Here is a 16,071-nt window from a genome sequence, read left to right on the forward strand (position 1 = left end):
ATGTTTTGTAATTCTGCAACTGGGCCTGTATTCTAAGAAACCACATGATGCCTTAGAGCACAGACATTTACTTAGGCTTTTGGGCAAGTGGGCATCTTGGGGCCGCAGGACTCGGGCTCCCGGGCGTCCTGGCTCATCACCGCCTCCCACCAGCTCCATGCTGGTCCAAGCGGACTCCCCGAGGAGAAGCAGAGCTCGCTGGGCGCCCAGGCCAGGCCCAGGGCGCCGGCCCCAGATGTGCAGCGACTGAACCGCTGCGCCAGGTCCGAGGTCGAAGCCGCGGTGCGGGCCCCGCGGAGGGAGGTCGAGCCCCGGCTCAGCGGGTTGACCCGGGCGGGCTCCACTGCGCCCTCCGAGGCGGCCGCTCCAGCCCGAGGCCTCGGGTTCCCCGGGTCCCCGTGACCTTTCTTCCGGGGCCCCCACACCCCCTTACTGTTGCTGGCGATCCTAACAGCACTGGTGACCGGCGGCATTTCTGAGCACTTCTTTGCACCAGACGCCAACGACCCTCCTGGCAGGGAGGTGAGCGAGCGCGTTGGAATCCCTGCGGCGTCCGGGCTCTGCGGCTTGCTTCTCTCCCCGGACGGGCAGCTCACTCTCGCGTTCCCGCCTCGCCCCCCGCCCCGTGCGCGGCACCCGCCCCGCGCCCCGCGGCCTGGGCTTCCAGGTGGGCGGGGTGCGCGCCCCGCGGCACCGGGCCGGGGAGGGGGCAGCTGGCGAGCGCCCCGGCCCCCCTCGGGCGGGGCGGGCGGCGCGGGGGCCTCGGGCGGGGCGGGGCGGGGAGGGGCCGCGGCGGCGGCGGCGGCGGCGGCGCGCGGAGGAGACCGCAGTGCGGCCGGCGCTAGGACCTGCGGGGGCTCCCGGCCGCGGCGCCTCCCGCTCCCCCGCTCCCCCGGCCCTGCCCCCCCACCCCAAAATGAGGAAACGGAGCAACTTGTTCCAAGTTGTGCAGCCGGGGCTGCCTGGGGGTGCGCAGCCGGCGCGCGGGGGCCCTCCTGGGTGTGGGCGCGGGGCGCGGCCCGGGGGCGCCCCCTGAGCAGGTGAGCGCGGCGGCGGGGGGAGGGGACAGGCGCGGGGAGGGGGCCGCGGGGGAGGGGCGCCCGGCGTGCGGCGGGGGTCCGGGGCGCGCGCGAGTGTGCGCGGCGGGCTCGCGGCTGGGGCGGCGGGTGCTTCGCGGCCATCGGGCGCCGGGTGGGGGGGTTCTGGGCGCGAGTGTGCGCGTCTGCGAGCTCCCGGTGTGTGTATCCGCGCGTCCACGTGGAGGGGTGCTCGCGTGTGCGCGGCCCTGCGTGCGGCCCTGCGTGCCCCGGTGGCCCAGTGTCTGGCGCCCAGGTGTCCAAGTGTGGGGCTGCGTGTGTGCTGGGGGGACAGGTACCCGCGTTGCTGGCTGTCTCAGAGTCTGTCCGCGTGTACACGTGTGTAGAAGTGTACACACCTGTCTCTAGGTGAACGTGCTTTTGCTTGCACACCCGCGCCTGTGGGCACCTGTGTCCACCTGTGTCCAAGCCCCGTGTGTTTCTGTGTGTGCTCGTGTGTACATGGATCAGTATGCGTGTGAGTACACGGGGCGGGGGGCTGGGGACTTACGGGGGGGGGGGGGCAGTCCTGGAGGGGCAGAGGCTCGTGCCCCCAACCCTCGCCGCAGCCCAGCCACCTGCTGTGGGGTCCGTGCAGGAGGAAAGGCCTGGAAAAGCCCCCACCCAGCAGTGGTGAGACACCGCGTGTCTGTCCCAGGTTGGCATCGGGACTGGGGGGCATGGGAGAGGTTCAGCCGAGGGCTCCGAGGGCCAGAGGAGCCCGGCGGGGCTGCATGCCCCCCCCCCCCCCCCCCCCCCCCCCCCCCCCCCCCCGGCCCCACCCTAGGTTCAGAGATACTTAGGAATGACCTTGAATCATCCTGTTTCCTTGCCCTGCTCCTGCCCACTTAGCAGAAAAGAGGAAGAACCAACTCAATTAGGTGGCACCGCGTCCCCCACCCACCGTGTGCCTGCTGGGGCCTGAACGTGGCGCTTCAGCCCTGCCCACCCGGTGGCCGCTTGCTCCGTGCCCACCTCGGGCCTCTGTTTCCCTCTCGGGACCGTGGCGGGGCTAGACTCTGCGGTTCCCTCGCAGAGGTTCCATGGCTGCGACGGTGATAAGGAACCCCTGTGGGTAGAGACCACCGCTCCCAGGGGGCTTGGGGAGCCACCCCCTGGAGGCCCTCATGGGGATGCCCTCCTGCGCTTGCCTCCACCAGGCCTGGGCGGGAAGTGGTTAGTCAGGAATGGCCCCGGGCCCCAGCCGGCCCCCAGTCTGGGCTCCGCAGCTGGTCTCTGCAGCTGGTCTCTGCCCGCCCCCAGGTGAGCCCTCACTTCCTCCGTGCCTGGCACCCCACGCGCATCTCAGCCAGGATGCCAACGGTGAGTACCCCCAACCCCGGGGCCTGTGTCCCGGCTGGTCCTCCGCTCAGTCCCCCCCCCCCGGGGACCTTAGCCCGCTGTCCCCGGGCTGCACTTGGTGACGCCTGCCCCCTTCGGGAAGATGCTGCCTGCTGTAACATTGTCAGTTGGTGTGACACTTGTGTCACCTTTCCTTCCTGACTTTCTGCGCTGGGTACCTGGGTTTGTGACTGATGTTTCTGCCTTGGCTGCTCCCTCTTGATTTCTGCTCCTTCTGTGTCTGCCTTGCTGTCTTTCGCCCAAATCCCCTGTCCTCCACGCCCTGGGCCTCCCCCTCATGCCCCTTTGCCCCCCACCCCCTCTCAGAGGCGCTGGGCCCCAGGCACCCAATGCATCACCAAGTGTGAGCACATGCGCCCCAAGCCGGGAGAGCTGGCCTTCCGCAAGGGCGACGTGGTCACCATCCTGGAGGCCTGTGAGGTGAGCGGTGGCCAGAGGGCCTGGGCGCGCTTGGGGACATGTGTCTCTGCCAGGACACCCCTGCCCTGACACACACACACACACACACACACACACACACACACACACACCGACTCCTGGCTCCCTCCCTGGCAGAGCAAGAGCTGGTACCGCGCGAAGCACCACGCCAGCGGCCAGGAGGGTCTGCTGGCGGCGGGGGCGCTGCGGGAGCGAGAGGCCCTGTCGGCCGACCCCAAGCTCAGCCTCATGCCGTGAGTCGCGGGGCGCCCCGGGGCGGGCGGCAGGGGGGCCTGGCCGACCCGCCCAGCGTGCCCTTCCCGCCTCCGGCCGCAGGTGGTTCCACGGCAAGATCTCCGGGCAGGAGGCCGTGCAGCAGCTGCAGCCGCCCGAGGACGGGCTGTTCCTGGTGCGCGAGTCAGCGCGGCACCCCGGCGACTACGTGCTGTGCGTGAGCTTCGGCCGTGATGTCATCCACTACCGCGTGCTGCACCGCGACGGCCACCTGACCATCGACGAGGCCGTCTGCTTCTGCAACCTCATGGACATGGTGGAGGTGCGGCCCCCCGGGGCCCAGGCCCCCCCAGAGCCGTGTGGTCTGAGCTGTGGAGATGGAGGGACCCCAGGGCCCCCCTGTCCTGTTGTGGCAACCGGGTGGGCCCCGGGTACCCGAAGCCTTATGTGTCGCAGGGTGGGAAGGAGGGGCTGTCTCCACAGCCCAGCAACCCCACAGGTGGTCTGAGTCCTCTGCGTCCACCTCTAGGGACGGGCTGGGCTGGCTCCTCTGGGGACCCCTAGGAACCTCCAAGTTGACACTAAGCCAGGGACCACCGCCCCACCTTCCCCAGGATCCTCCTGTTTCCTAGCATCCTCTCCGTTCCCATGGAAACCAGCCCAACTCCCCCAGTGGGAAGCAAACCCCTCTCCTCCCCAGCTCCTGCCCACCCCATTCAGAGAGCACCCCCCGGGGAGGGGCGCAGAAGCAGGGTCCCCCGCAACCGGGGCCGCCTCACGGCTCCCCCGCGCTGCCCCTCCCTGCAGCACTACAGCAAGGACAAGGGAGCCATCTGCACGAAGCTGGTGAAGCCCAAGAGGAAGCAGGGCACCAGGTCCGCAGAGGAGGAGCTGGCCAAAGGTGCGGGTCCGCCCCCCACTGGGCCCCGGTGCCTGGCACTGTGAGCGGAAGGCGGGGGGCAGCCCCCGGGCCGGGCAGGGGCGCCCACAGATACCCATCAGCCCGAGGGAGCGCATCCCCACGCCTGTGGCTGCTTGCACGTGCCCGTCATCTGCCCGTCGCCTGGGCCACGGGCCGCCTCAGCCCCGGCCGTCAGACCACCTCCTCCCTGGGGGGCACTCCCCTTCCACCGGACCCCTGCTTCGGTGCCCCCCGAGGGGACATTCTACGGTGAAAATCCACCCTGCCTTCTAGAACCTTCCCTCGTGGCCCAGCCATCTTTCTTGGTTCATGTGCAAGGCCCGTCCACGGCCACTGCCCTTGACCCTTGAACCCCGGTGGTCCTGGCTGCCTCCTTGGAAGCTCGTCTCTCCCGTGTCGGGGTCGGGCCCGAGGGGAGGCTGGTGTCCCCGTGCCTGACTGCAACTCAGGCTCGAGATTTGGAGGGGGCGCTTTGGGGAGGAAGGGGAAGCGGCCCGTGGAACCTACTAGAGGAGAGAGGCTGGGAGAACACGGGCATGTCTGAGGCATGGGTCAGGGAGGCTGGACCACAGATGACCACGTAGAGCATGGGAAGATTCTGGAACCTTTGTCGGAAGACTCCAGAAGCGTTAGCAGTCTCCCTGTTTGCTGTTTTGCTGTGTCGGGGTGGCCAGAGCAAAGGACTGTAAAGGGAGGAGCCCCTGGGGTACGTGGAGGGCCGCGGTCTCCAGGTAGAGAGGGGTGGCCCTAATGGGGCTGCCCACGCCCCCGGGCCGGGTGGGCGCTCCTGGGGAGCAGGGCTGGGGCCTTACCGTCCCCAAGCCCCTTTCCTCGGGCCCTGAGGCCCACGGGCTCTGCTGCTCTCCAGCGCCGGATGGGGTGTCCCGGACTAGCCCTTGGGCCACCTCCAGGAGCAGCAGCCACCCAAATTGGGGGGGACACCACCTGGTCCCTCGCTGTGGGGGGGCCGTTCCCCTCTGAGCCCGTCCCCACCCCACAGCCGGCTGGTTACTGAACCTGCAGCATCTGACGCTGGGCGCGCGGATAGGAGAGGGTGAGTTTGGAGGTGAGTGGAGGCCCGGGTCGGGGGCTGCGGGGGGTGCGCTCAGGTTTAGGGGTGGATTAATCCACACCCGCGTCACCACCTGCTCCGGGAGGGGGGCTGGCGTCCGCTCGGGGGCCGTGGGGTGCCTGCATGCCTCCGGGCCCTGCGCCTGGAACGCCACTCCCAGACTCCCGGAGACTGTTCTGGAAGGCTCTGGGGCTTGGAGCGGGGCCTGAGCGCCACAGCCCGTGTCACGTGTGTCCAGCTCTGCCTCTGCGGCGGGAATGAACGGGCGCGGCCACGTGCCGATAAAACTTTATTTCTGGACGCTGAAATGTGAACTTCGTGTAAATTTTCAATTGTTGCAAAGTATTATTCCTCTTTTGATTTTTTTTCTCAAACATTTAAAAATGCAAAACCCCAAAAAAAAAAAAAAATAAAAAAAAATAAAAATGCAAAACCCGCTCAGAACTTAGGGGCCTCGCAAAATGCCGGGGTCCGCTGTCCGGGGCGGCTCTGCCCACGGCTGCAGTTTGCAGACCTCACCCCGGTGATTCTCTGAGCAGCGCGGAGGCTGAGGGGCTCCCCACTGCTGTGTCGGTGTACGCGGGGTCGGGACAGCGGGTATTTCCATCTGTCTGTCCCCACGCCCCCCCCCCCCAGCGGTCCTCCAGGGCGAGTACTTGGGGCAGAAGGTGGCCGTGAAGAACATTAAGTGCGATGTGACGGCCCAGGCCTTCCTGGACGAGACGGCGGTCATGACGTGAGTCCGGGGGTCGCGGGGGTGGGTGGCGGGCGTCCTGGGGTAGGGGTCCCAGCCGCGCCCTCACGGCACGCCTGCCGGCCCCCCAGGAAGATGCAGCATAAGAACCTGGTGCGTCTGCTGGGCGTCATCCTGCACCAGGGGCTCTACATCGTCATGGAGCACGTGAGCAAGGTGGGGGTGGGGCCTGAGGTGCCATCAGGGTTTGGGGGGGCCGCAGAGTGGCTTGAGGCCCCCAGACCCACTTCCCTTCCCCACAGGGCAACCTGGTGAACTTTCTGCGGACCCGAGGCCGGGCCCTTGTGAGCACCTCCCAGCTCCTGCAGTTTTCCCTGTGAGTGGGGTTCCCCGGGGCGCGGGGACGGGGGCCCTCCCAGGTCAGGGGGAGACTGGGGCATGGAGCGGGGCCGGCCTGGCCTGGGGCGTTGGCAGCGTCGCACCACCGCCGCAGGCACGTCGCTGAGGGCATGGAGTACCTGGAGAGCAAGAAGCTGGTGCATCGAGACCTTGCCGCGCGCAACATCCTCGTTTCCGAGGACCTGGTGGCCAAGGTCAGTGACTTCGGTCTGGCCAAAGCCGAGCGGAAGGGGCTGGACTCAAGCCGGCTTCCGGTCAAGTGGACGGCACCCGAGGCTCTCAAACACGGGGTGAGCGCCCCTCTGCCCCCGGGACCCCTGAAGCCCCAGTTCTGCCCACTGTGTGACCCTGCGTCTGGCCTCTCGCTTGTGGGACCCTCTGGGCCTCCGTCTCCCCGTTTCTGACACAGACGGGCTCCATGCCAGGCCAAGAATAACAAGAACACCCCCCCAACCCCGCACGGAGTCCGAGTCCCCGGGCAGGGGACTGGTGCACAAGCCCCTCGGGGCCCTCCTCACCCCAATCCTGGGCCCCACAGAAGTTCTCCAGCAAGTCGGATGTCTGGAGTTTCGGGGTGCTTCTGTGGGAGGTGTTCTCATACGGCCGGGCTCCATACCCCAAGATGGTGAGTGGGGTGTTGGGGAGGCGCCGGGTGCCCCGCAGGTCTGGCCGCCAAGGCCCTGACCCCAGCCATGCCGGTGTGCCCTCTGCCCACAGTCGCTGAAGGAGGTGTCCGAGGCCGTGGAGAAGGGGTACCGCATGGAGCCCCCCGAGGGCTGCCCGGGCCCCATCCATGCCCTCATGGGCAGCTGCTGGGAGGCTGAGCCTGCCCGCCGGCCGCCCTTCCGAAAACTGGCAGAGAAGCTGGCCCGGGAGCTGCGCAGCGCGGGGGCCCCGGCCCTGGTGGGGGGCCAGGACACGGACAGTTCCCCCTCGCCCCGCGGCCAGGAGCCCTGACCCTGCCCGAGGGCCGCAGGCCCCAGAGGAGAGAGCGGAGGGCGCGGGGCGGGTGCGGGGCGGGCATGGGGCCAGGCCTCGGGAGGGTCAGGGCCAGGGAGCCGCCCACGTGGGGCTCCGGGCAGCCCGTGGGCACCCTACACCCAGGGAGGACCGGGGCAGCGCCTCCATAAAGACTGGTTCCAAGGACTGTGGGTGTCTGTGTCTCTCTACAACCCTTGGCGTCCTTCACCCCAGGGGTGAACCCCAGGGGACCCCCATCACTCAGCCCGGGCCGATCACCCACCCCAGCCAGGGCCTTGCAGCCGCCGTGGGCACACAGGTGCGCAGGGATGGAGCCCCCGGCCAGGACCACAGCCCCCCCACAGGCCTGCCGTCACCCATGGTTCCCACCGTCGTACCCTCGGGAGGTCCAGGCTCCAGCACCCCTGCCCCTCAGGGTGGGCCTGTGGGAGCCCGGGGAACCTCTGCCCCGCGGTGGCCTGCCAGGGGGTGCTCGGTACCACCCAGTGACTGGGGTGGGGGACGGGCTGAGGAGCACTGGCCCCGCCCCCCATCTACACCCACTCGGGGGCTGGGGCCCAGGCCCACACCCCCGGGGTCTGAGTCTGATTCACCCTCCGCTCTGTGGCCCTGACCCCGACCTGTGGCGACCAGCCGTCCCCAATGGAGAGCATTTCGGGGACGGGGACACACAGGGGTCAGTCCCCCCCTGCACCCCAGAAGCCTCGGGGTGGGGGTAGGGACCTGAAGGCTCATCCCAGCGATCCAGCACACACAGCTGGTGCTCAGTGCTGTGACCCCATCACCCCCACCCCCTGATGTTCCCAGGGGTTCCCTCATCCCAGGAATCCCCCATGCCAGAAGGGGCCCCACCCCACAGCACACCCTCCCATGGTGGCTGGCCCGCCTGCGCCTGACACAGCCTCAGCCGGGGACTTTGCCAAGGTCACACTGACCTCCTGCAGTGCCCCCCCTGAAGTCCTGCCCCCCTCTGGGTTCAGTTTCCCTACTAGCCCCTGAAGGGGCTTCAGGAAGCCCCTTCCAGGTGGAGGGATAGGAGGCTGAGGGTGGCCTGACCCCCACCTAATCCAGCTGGAGGGGACACCGGGCCCCGCCCCACCCAGCCCCTAATCCGGTCCTCTAAGCTGACACAGCGTCTGCACCCTCAGCCGCATCCGCTAAGCCAGCAGAGCCCCTGCGCCTAACGCCTGATCCTCCTGCAGCCTCTTAACCTCCCCGGGCCAATTAGCTAATTGGGGCCTGAGAACAGAGCAGCTCGTTAGCAAGGAAGCAATTAGGGAATCAGGGAGCCTCCCCCGCCCCCCACCCCAGGCCTCGTGCCCCTGGCCCCCGAGCCCCCCTCACCGACGGGGCAGGTCCCAGGGAGCCTCGGGGAGCACCTGCTGCCCTCCCGCCCGGGGCAGGGTGTCCTCCAGGGCCTCCTTGCCCGCCCCCCCCCACAGCCGGACCCACAGCTGGTTCTGCATCCTGGCCGCGCAAGGCCGTGGACCCCCTCCTGGGCCGGCCGCCCCACCGTGTGTGCGGGTGCACGGGCGCTGCTCCCTCCCGCGGGCCCCTCCCTTCGAAGCCTCCGTTAGGGCAGGTGCCCTCTCCCCGCCCCACTAGCTCCCTGGCAGGTGCCCTCTCCCCGCCCCACTTGCTCCCTGGTCCGTGCTCACCCTCCAGGGCCTCCTGCCTCATGCCAGACACCATCTCCCTCCGTCCTCCATGTCACTAAATCCATCAGACATTTTCTTGCCCCCCCCAGGTCCCCACCTCTCCTTTCCCCTCCCCTTGGGCCCCAGGCTCCTTTGGGGGGAGTAAACCAGGCTCAGGGGCTTCCATGGAACCTGCTCAGCCTCTGGAACAATCCTGTCATCCACTTGTCCCCAAAACAGGGGCCTGGGTATCACCAGCTCCTCCCTCTTCCCCGAACTTTCTCCCCGGGGATGTTCCCCTGCCCCCCATCCCCCCACTTCCATCCCCACAGCCCTGCCTGCTCAGGCCCCAGCTTCCTCCTGGCCTCCCATCTTGCCCACAATACATACTCACCCAAAATGCCATCTGACTGCATCCCTTCCCTGCTCCACGACCTCCCATGGCTCCCCAGTACCCTCCCCTTCCACGCCTTGTGTCCACAGTCTTAGCCTCCTGCTCCATCCTCCATTCCAAGGACTTTCTCTACAATAGCCCACCCTCCGTTCCCCCTTCTCTCCCCTGCTTGCGTTTCCTCGCTAGCCTGTGACCCCCTGACACGCTCGTATCTTATTTGCTGGTTGTCCACCTCCCCTACTAGGATGTCAGCTCCAAGTCTGTTTTGTTCACCGCCGTGAACAGTTCCTGGTGTACAGCTCGTGCTCAATAATGTCCACTGCATGGATGAAGAGTGAACTTCTATTCATTCCTCAAAACCCAGCAACAATGCCCCCTACTCCCTGGCCAGCTCACTGTCCGGGGCCGACGGGAACGGCCCCCCAGCACCTGTGTGGCTGAGAGCACCTCTCTGGCCCCAGCTGATAAAACCAGTAGCAGTGGACACTCCCCGAGCACGCCCTGTACGCAGTCACGGCGCCCGCTCCCTCATCCCCCCTTGCCCCGTGAGAGCCCATCAGGTAGGTCCCGGGGAAGCCGAGGCCCGGAGAGGGGGAGGCCCTGGCCGGGTCCCCCCGCAAGGGGAGCTCACCCCTCTGGAGCCCAGCCTCCCTCCCCCGTGCCCGCCCCCTGCAGCTCAGAGCGGCCAGCCGGGCCAGCCGGGCGGGAGGGGCCCCGATTAATCACCTGGCGCTAATCTCCTCGCAGACCCCAACCCGCTCGGGTCTGGCAGGGCCGGGCCAGCAGCAGTCGGGGCGCCGGGCCCGCGTGGACGCTGGGGGGCCGAGGGGCTGCCGGCGGCGGTGAGTACTGAGCGGGGCCAGGGGGGCTCTGGGGGCGGCGTCCTAGGCACCCGGAGATGGACGGACGGACGAAAGCGGGGGTGGGGGCCGGAGGCCACGAGGGAGAGCTCGGGCGGGAGGGGACACAGGTGGAGGGACAGACCGGCAGACCGGGGCCCGCCTCACGGCCCCCTGCCCTGCCGCCCCCCAGGGGGCCGAGGAGAAGCCATGTTCCTGAGCCCCGGGGAGGGGCCGGCGGCAGAGGCGGGGGGCCCGGGCCCCGGTGAGGAGACCCCCAAGAAGAAGCACCGCAGGAACCGCACGACCTTCACCACGTACCAGCTGCACCAGCTGGAGAGGGCGTTCGAGGCGTCGCACTACCCAGACGTGTACAGCCGCGAGGAGCTGGCGGCCAAGGTGCACCTGCCCGAGGTGCGCGTGCAGGTGAGGGCGCCCGGCGGCCCCGGGAGGAGCGCAGGCGGGAGACCTGGACATCCGGGAAGGAGGGGATGTGGGACTGGGACCCTGGCGCCGGAGCACAGGTTTTCCAGTTAGAAAGCAGAAAGGGTCGGGGGCGCGGCTGGCTCAGCAGGTAGAGCGAGTGACTCCTGATCTCGGGGTTGGGGGTTCCAGCCCCACGCTGGGTCTAAGGGTACTTGAAATCTTTTAAAGAAGGAAGGAAGGTGGGTGTCTCTCTGGGCACCAGCTGTGGAGGGGTGCCACCGGAGGGTTCCCATCCTGCCGGCACCCAGGGGGTGGGCCGGGGGGCGCAGCCCGTGCAGGGTGTCCCCAGCTGAGGCCAGGAGGGCCGAGCTTCAGGGGACCTCGGCTGACCTGGTGGGGGCCTTGGGGGGACCTTCTCCCGAGACACCATCCCCTTGAGGCACAGCAGCAGGCAGGATCCCGCACGGCAGGAGCCCCGAGCAGCTCACGGTGGAGCGAGGGGTGGCCGGGCCCTCAGCTGGGAGCACCCCTCTCACCACCTCCAGGTGTGGTTCCAGAACCGCCGGGCCAAGTGGCGCCGCCAGGAGCGTCTGGAGTCAGGCTCCGGGCCTGTGGCAGCCCCAAGGCTCCCCGAGGCCCCGTCGCTGCCCTTTGCCCGCCCGCCAGCCATGCCACTGCCCCTGGAGCCCTGGCTGGGCCCCGCACCCCCCGCCGTGCCGGGCCTCCCGCGCCTCCTGGCCCCGGGCCCCGGGCTGCAGGCGTCGTTCGGGCCCCACGCCTTTGGTCCGGCCTTCGCGGAGGGCTTCACCCTGGAGGAGGCGTCCCTGCGGCTGCTGGCCAAGGAGCACGCGCAGGCTCTGGACAGGGCCTGGCCACAGGCCTGAGTGTGGGGCCCGCCTAGCCCTCCTGCCTCGGCCTGTCCGTGCCCACCCGTGCTGGTCCCCCCTCACCTCCTCACCCTGCCTTGCAGGGAGACGGGCGCTGCCTCAGGAAGGAAGTGGCCCGGCCTGGGGCCTCGGCCTCCCCATCTGCCAGACGGGCGGGCGTGGGGGGAGGCTCTGGGACAGCAAGGCTGCAATCACAAGCCACCCGGCTCGCTGCGCCCCGGCCCCCCGCCTGCGCCTGGTCCTCCCCAGCCGAGCCCCAGCTCCCGGGCCTCCCGCTCTCCAAGACATGACCAAGAACAGCCGGGGCAGCGCACGTTCCCCAGCGTCTTTCACCGTGTGCCCGTCCTGGGCCCATCACCTGACCCTCAAGACAGCTGCTTTCTCGGGGAGGAAACCGAGGCCCAGAGGCCAGGCTTGCTGACCACCCTTCCCAGAACTCAGCTGGACTCCAGGACTAGGAGGCGTCGAGGGCAAGGAACAGGGTGTGACCAGGCTCGGGCCTGGCCTAGTCTCAGCACAACAGCGGATCTCCCCAGGGGACGGGGCAGGACGGGGCAGCCTGGGTCAGAACAGGAGGGGAGGGGCTCAAGGGCAGAAGTCGCAAGTGACGAGCACCCTGCTTTTGAGGTCTGTCCACAAAGTGACTGTAGGATCACTGCTGGGTCCTCGCACCGGTGCACACCCACCGGGTTCAAGCTGGCCTGCTCATCTCGTCTCACTGGGCAACTCACATGAGCCTATGCCCATGTCTTCTCTACGTCGTGGCAGCCGGGTCAATCGCCAACCCCCCTTACCCACCCATCACCCACCCATCTATCCACTCATCGTCCATCTACCCACCCACCCATCCACCCACCAATCCACCGTCCATCTCACCCATCATCCATTCATCCGCCCTCCATCACCCACCCGGCCACCCACCCCTCCATCACCCCGTCCGTGCACCTACTCATCCATGCACAGGGATGTGATGGGTGAACAGACAAAAATCCCTGCCCTGGTGGAACTTCCGCCCCAGTGGGAGGAAGACAACACAAATAAATGCACACATACATAAAACACCAGCTGGTTTAAGTGTTGAGAGAAAATAAGACCACAAGAGGCAAACCAGAGTGTGTGGCACGAGAGCAGTTTACCAGGGGTGGTTGAGGGCCTCTTGGAGGTGACATCAGAGGACTGGAGGAGATAAAAGAGGGTGCCAAGAGAACACTTGGGGAAGAGCCACCCGGGCAGAGGGAATGGCACATCCAAAGCCCGGGGGTAGTACCGGGCCTGGGATGTGGGAGGAACAACCAGGAGGCCCCTGTGGCTGAAGGAAAGCCAGCGAGGTGCCCACGGGGGGGGGGGGGGGGGGGGGGGGAACGGACGACAGGAGGCAGGTCTGGCAAGGCCTTGTGGCCACCACAGCTTTGTTTCTACCCTGAGAGCCATGGAGGACTGGGACCCTCCACCTGCTCTGGGCAGGCCACCAGGGAGGGCAGATAATCCGCTTGGCAGAGTCCTCGTAAGAGGATGAGGGCTCCAGGGTTCCCGGGACTAGAATTAGCCCCCGGCCCCGCCCACCCGGCGAGCCGAGAGGGTGCAGAGGAGCCTGGAGGGGCCCTGGCCCAGCCCCCAGGTGGCGCCCTCATCCTGCCACCCCTGCAACCGCATACCCTCCCAGGCTTCACCCCCGGCCCCTGCCCCCAGCCGCGCAGGCCAGGAGTCAGGAACCGGGGAGCTGTGGTTCTCACTCAGGGTCGGGTTCATGGTGCCAGATTAAGACTCCCGGGTGCGTTTCCTGGTGGGGTGGGCGCAGGGGAGGCTGAGACCCAAGAACTAGGCAGTGGACAGGAGGATGGACGGGAGGCCTAGGTCCTGGGCTCGACTGGCCCAGGCAGAGAACATGTGAGCTCATGGGAAGGAAAAGGAAGTGCCTTCCCTGTGGCTGGGCTTGCTGACCGAGCAGGGGTGTCAGCCGGGAGTCCTGGAGCCCCCCCCCCCCCCCCCCCGCCCCGCAGAACTACCCCCTGGGGCTACAGGGACCAGAGCCAGAAGGAGCCGCACGTCTGGACACCGAAGCCCCCGAGTGCAGCGTGCCTGAAGGCCGAGCCCACCTGGACAGAGTCTCTGAAGCTCAGAGACTCTCACGTCTGGCTAGTTTGGAGGCGCGAGTCCCCTGCAACCCGGAAGAAGGGACGTGTCTAGGAAACCCTGCCCCTAGAGCCATGGGGCTGAGGTCCCCCCCGCCCCCACCACCCGCAGCACCCAGCAGCATCCAGGGCTGCCAGGGGTGGCCCGTGGGGACCACACAGGCGCCAGGTCAGGGGCCTCCTCTGTCCTCAGAAAACTCTGTTCTCCTCAGGAATATAAAGTCCTGTGTGGGGGCCGGGTAGGGACGCGGCGTGCGTCTGGGTCGTCCTTTAGGGCCGGGGGAGGCCCCGGGGGCTCTGGGCGGACGGCCCCCTCCCGCTAGAACCTCCGGCTCCGGCTCAGCCGGTTGTGACGCCAGATGTTCTGTTTGCGCAGCAGCCGCCAGTACTCCCGGCTCTCGGGGTCCAGCTCCTCCAGCTTCTTGGGGGGCCCCACGTTCATCTGGAACAGCCTGCCGCGGTGTGGGCGGGGATCAGGGAGGTGGGCCGACCCCCAAGGCTCCCCCACCCCATCCTGCGCCAGTTCCCGGCTGTGGGAAAGCTGGCACTGGTCTGGGAGGTGGGCACGCACCGCTTCCTCTGCCTCCTGCCCGTTGCCTGTGCTGTCCGGGGGGGGACACCTCCGCACCCACACAACCTCTCTGAAGCTTCCCCGGCTTTAAGGATCAGTGTGGGTCAATGGCCTCAGTGCCCTGCTACTGGTCCTGGGGCCGAGAGCAAAATCTTGCCTGCCTCCCCGCTGGCCCTGTGAGGGCTGGGACCCATCACCACCACCACCCATCTCCACCTTCGCTTCCTGCTGTCCTGCTAACAAAGCATATGCAGTTCTGCCCCAGGGCCTTTGCACTGGCTGTTCCCTGCACCTTTAAAAAGTCTACCGCCCACTTAGGTCTCCAGCCCCACCTCCCCTCCCCAGGGAAGCCCTACGGAAACCTTAGATTTGCTCAGCCAGGCCACCCTCGCCCCATCACACTCTCCCGGCTCTCCAGCCCCATCACTCACCACTCGGGGTACTCGGCGTCTGGCTTCAGGACCACGTCCTGGCCGTCCTTGTAGATGTTGACGCCCATGGCGTGTGTGGTGAGGCGGACAGGGTCAGTGCACACGTCTGGGTCCTTCAGGGCCTCACTGGCCACGCCGCCTTTGCCGCCTTTGCCCCCCTTCATGACTACGGGGTGGGAGAGGGTCGTTTCTGCCGGCTGCGGCCTCGGGAGCCCCACCTTCCCTTCTGCTCCCTCTTTCCCCCGGTGGCCCTGGGGCCCCTGACCGGACTGTCTGCTGCGCCCAAGATGACTTTAGGTGGGACGTGGCTACTGCGTTACACACTGAGGCCTGGAGGGACCAGGTCACCGCTTTCCAATGGTTTTGATTCCTCCCGTCTGCGTCACGGAGAAAGGGCTCGGACGCTCGCAGGCCCAACATGTTATCAAGTCTCTCCTTCCAACGAAGGAGACGAGGCGAGGCTACACCCGGCTGATTGGGGGTTTCTTCGGTGCCCAATGCTCAGCGGCCTCGAGGTCCGCTGGCGACTTGCTCAGGTTCACACGGTGCCCGGGAGGCACAACCAGGCCTGGGACCCAAGCTCACGAGGACCCCACCCCCCGCCACACACACCCCCCTCCATGCAACGGTGCATCCACCCCGCACCTGCGCAGTGGGTCCGATCACCTCCCAGGTACCTCGCACTGCGCCTGCGCACGGAGCTCCGGGCCCACCTCCCAAACCAGCGCCTGCGCACTACCAACTCCCCAATGTCCCAAACCTCTCTCACCCGGGTCCCTCTTAACCCAGCTCACCCGGTCTCTTAGCGTAACCCCGAACGAGGAGTCTTCCAGGCTCGGCAGGGGCCAGGGGCTCCCGGGCCCGCCAGCGGGCCCAGCTCCACGTAGCCCCAAAGAGGCGTCTGGCCGCCATGACGTACGCCGACTGCCGGCACGTGCACTTGTTCCGGGAGCCGACAGCGGCCAGGGGGTGCTTGGGAGTTGTAGGCTCCTAGAGATTTCTGGGAAATGTAGTATTCCAGTCTTAGGCGTTCCCTGAGTCTTCTTTAAACTTTTACGGATACCCTGTTACTGTATGAGACTTTCAAAAGACATCTCGTTTACTTACTGCCCTTCTCGGGTTGCTTATCACCTACTTTAAGATCACGCCTTATGCATGCCTGATTCTATTCAATCAGCAATTACTAAAAGCCCCAAAATAATTAGGCAATACTTAATAGACTCGTTATATCCCATTCCTTTTGCTAAATCCGTAACCAGCTCGAGCCCGCTTCATGCTCACAAGTAGGAGGTCGGTGCTCTTATTATCATCCCCGGTTTATAATTCCGGAAGCGGAGCGCAGGGACGGCAAATCCCGCCAGGACGCGCCATTCCGCTTTCCCAGCTGTGAGCGAAACCGGAAGTCCGTCTACAATTAGGGTCCCCGCGCTGCTTTCCGGTGTCCCTTTCGTCGAAAGGGACCGCCTTCCGCTTTAATATCTCCCAGTCCTATTTCTTCCCATCTGCCATCCTTTGGAATAATGCCCGCAGCCGCGGCATTATTAATAATGGGCAGCGATCACTACCCCGCTTTGTGGCGGAGGAAACAGGAGCAGAG

General features: G+C 67.0%; 3 protein-coding genes across 10 annotated transcripts; 2 read left to right on the forward strand and 1 right to left on the reverse strand.

The window, feature by feature from the left end:
• The first annotated feature begins 360 nt into the window (after nt 1-360).
• On the forward strand, nt 361-7,209 carry MATK (megakaryocyte-associated tyrosine kinase). Of its 8 annotated transcripts, XM_038567805.1 has the most exons (15): nt 930-1,040; nt 1,446-1,554; nt 1,675-1,734; nt 2,340-2,399; nt 2,745-2,858; nt 2,994-3,109; nt 3,192-3,411; nt 3,897-3,990; nt 5,012-5,077; nt 5,720-5,819; nt 5,909-5,993; nt 6,080-6,153; nt 6,271-6,466; nt 6,715-6,801; nt 6,894-7,206. In XM_038567805.1, exons 4-15 carry the CDS (start codon nt 2,391-2,393, stop codon nt 7,131-7,133), a joined length of 1,401 nt encoding a protein of 466 aa, XP_038423733.1. In that variant the 5' UTR covers nt 930-1,040; nt 1,446-1,554; nt 1,675-1,734; nt 2,340-2,390; the 3' UTR covers nt 7,134-7,206. The 8 variants fall into 8 exon arrangements, with proteins under 8 accessions (XP_038423735.1, XP_038423731.1, XP_038423730.1 ...); XM_038567803.1 differs by lacking the exon at nt 1,675-1,734 and having other exon boundaries at nt 921-1,040; nt 5,012-5,065; nt 6,894-7,208; XM_038567802.1 differs by lacking the exon at nt 1,675-1,734 and having other exon boundaries at nt 926-1,040; nt 5,909-5,984; nt 6,894-7,209.
• A 3,025-nt stretch (nt 7,210-10,234) lies between these two features.
• On the forward strand, nt 10,235-12,381 carry RAX2 (retina and anterior neural fold homeobox 2). The gene is made up of 2 exons (XM_038567809.1): nt 10,235-10,453; nt 10,999-12,381. Exons 1-2 carry the CDS (start codon nt 10,238-10,240, stop codon nt 11,335-11,337), a joined length of 555 nt encoding a protein of 184 aa, XP_038423737.1. The 5' UTR covers nt 10,235-10,237; the 3' UTR covers nt 11,338-12,381.
• A 13-nt stretch (nt 12,382-12,394) lies between these two features.
• MRPL54 (mitochondrial ribosomal protein L54) lies at nt 12,395-15,872 on the reverse strand. Its single transcript, XM_038567808.1, has 3 exons — nt 15,269-15,872; nt 14,475-14,640; nt 12,395-13,924 (listed from the first exon to the last, which is right to left on the reverse strand). Exons 1-3 carry the CDS (start codon nt 15,384-15,386, stop codon nt 13,792-13,794), a joined length of 417 nt encoding a protein of 138 aa, XP_038423736.1. The 5' UTR covers nt 15,387-15,872; the 3' UTR covers nt 12,395-13,791.
• Between the last annotated feature and the right edge of the window lie 199 nt (nt 15,873-16,071).

This window comes from Canis lupus, chromosome 20, assembly GCF_011100685.1.
Source record: "Canis lupus familiaris isolate Mischka breed German Shepherd chromosome 20, alternate assembly UU_Cfam_GSD_1.0, whole genome shotgun sequence".
NCBI classification, from domain to species: Eukaryota; Metazoa; Chordata; class Mammalia; order Carnivora; family Canidae; genus Canis; species Canis lupus.

Coding starts and splice junctions, on each gene's coding strand:
- RAX2 (XM_038567809.1), top strand. CDS start 10,238: ATGTTCCTGAGCCCCGGGGAGGGGCCGGCGGCAGAGGCGGGGGGCCCG. Junction 10,454..10,998: donor TGCCCGAGGTGCGCGTGCAG/GTGAGGGCGCCC, acceptor CACCACCTCCAG/GTGTGGTTCCAGAACCGCCG.
- MRPL54 (XM_038567808.1), bottom strand. CDS start 15,386: ATGGCGGCCAGACGCCTCTTTGGGGCTACGTGGAGCTGGGCCCGCTGG. Junction 14,641..15,268: donor GGGTTACGCTAAGAGACCGG/GTGAGCTGGGTT, acceptor CCCACCCCGTAG/TCATGAAGGGGGGCAAAGGC. Junction 13,925..14,474: donor GACGCCGAGTACCCCGAGTG/GTGAGTGATGGG, acceptor ACACCGCGGCAG/GCTGTTCCAGATGAACGTGG.
- MATK (XM_038567800.1), top strand. Junction 2,859..2,993: donor CCATCCTGGAGGCCTGTGAG/GTGAGCGGTGGC, acceptor CCTCCCTGGCAG/AGCAAGAGCTGGTACCGCGC. Junction 5,820..5,908: donor GACGAGACGGCGGTCATGAC/GTGAGTCCGGGG, acceptor CCGGCCCCCCAG/GAAGATGCAGCATAAGAACC.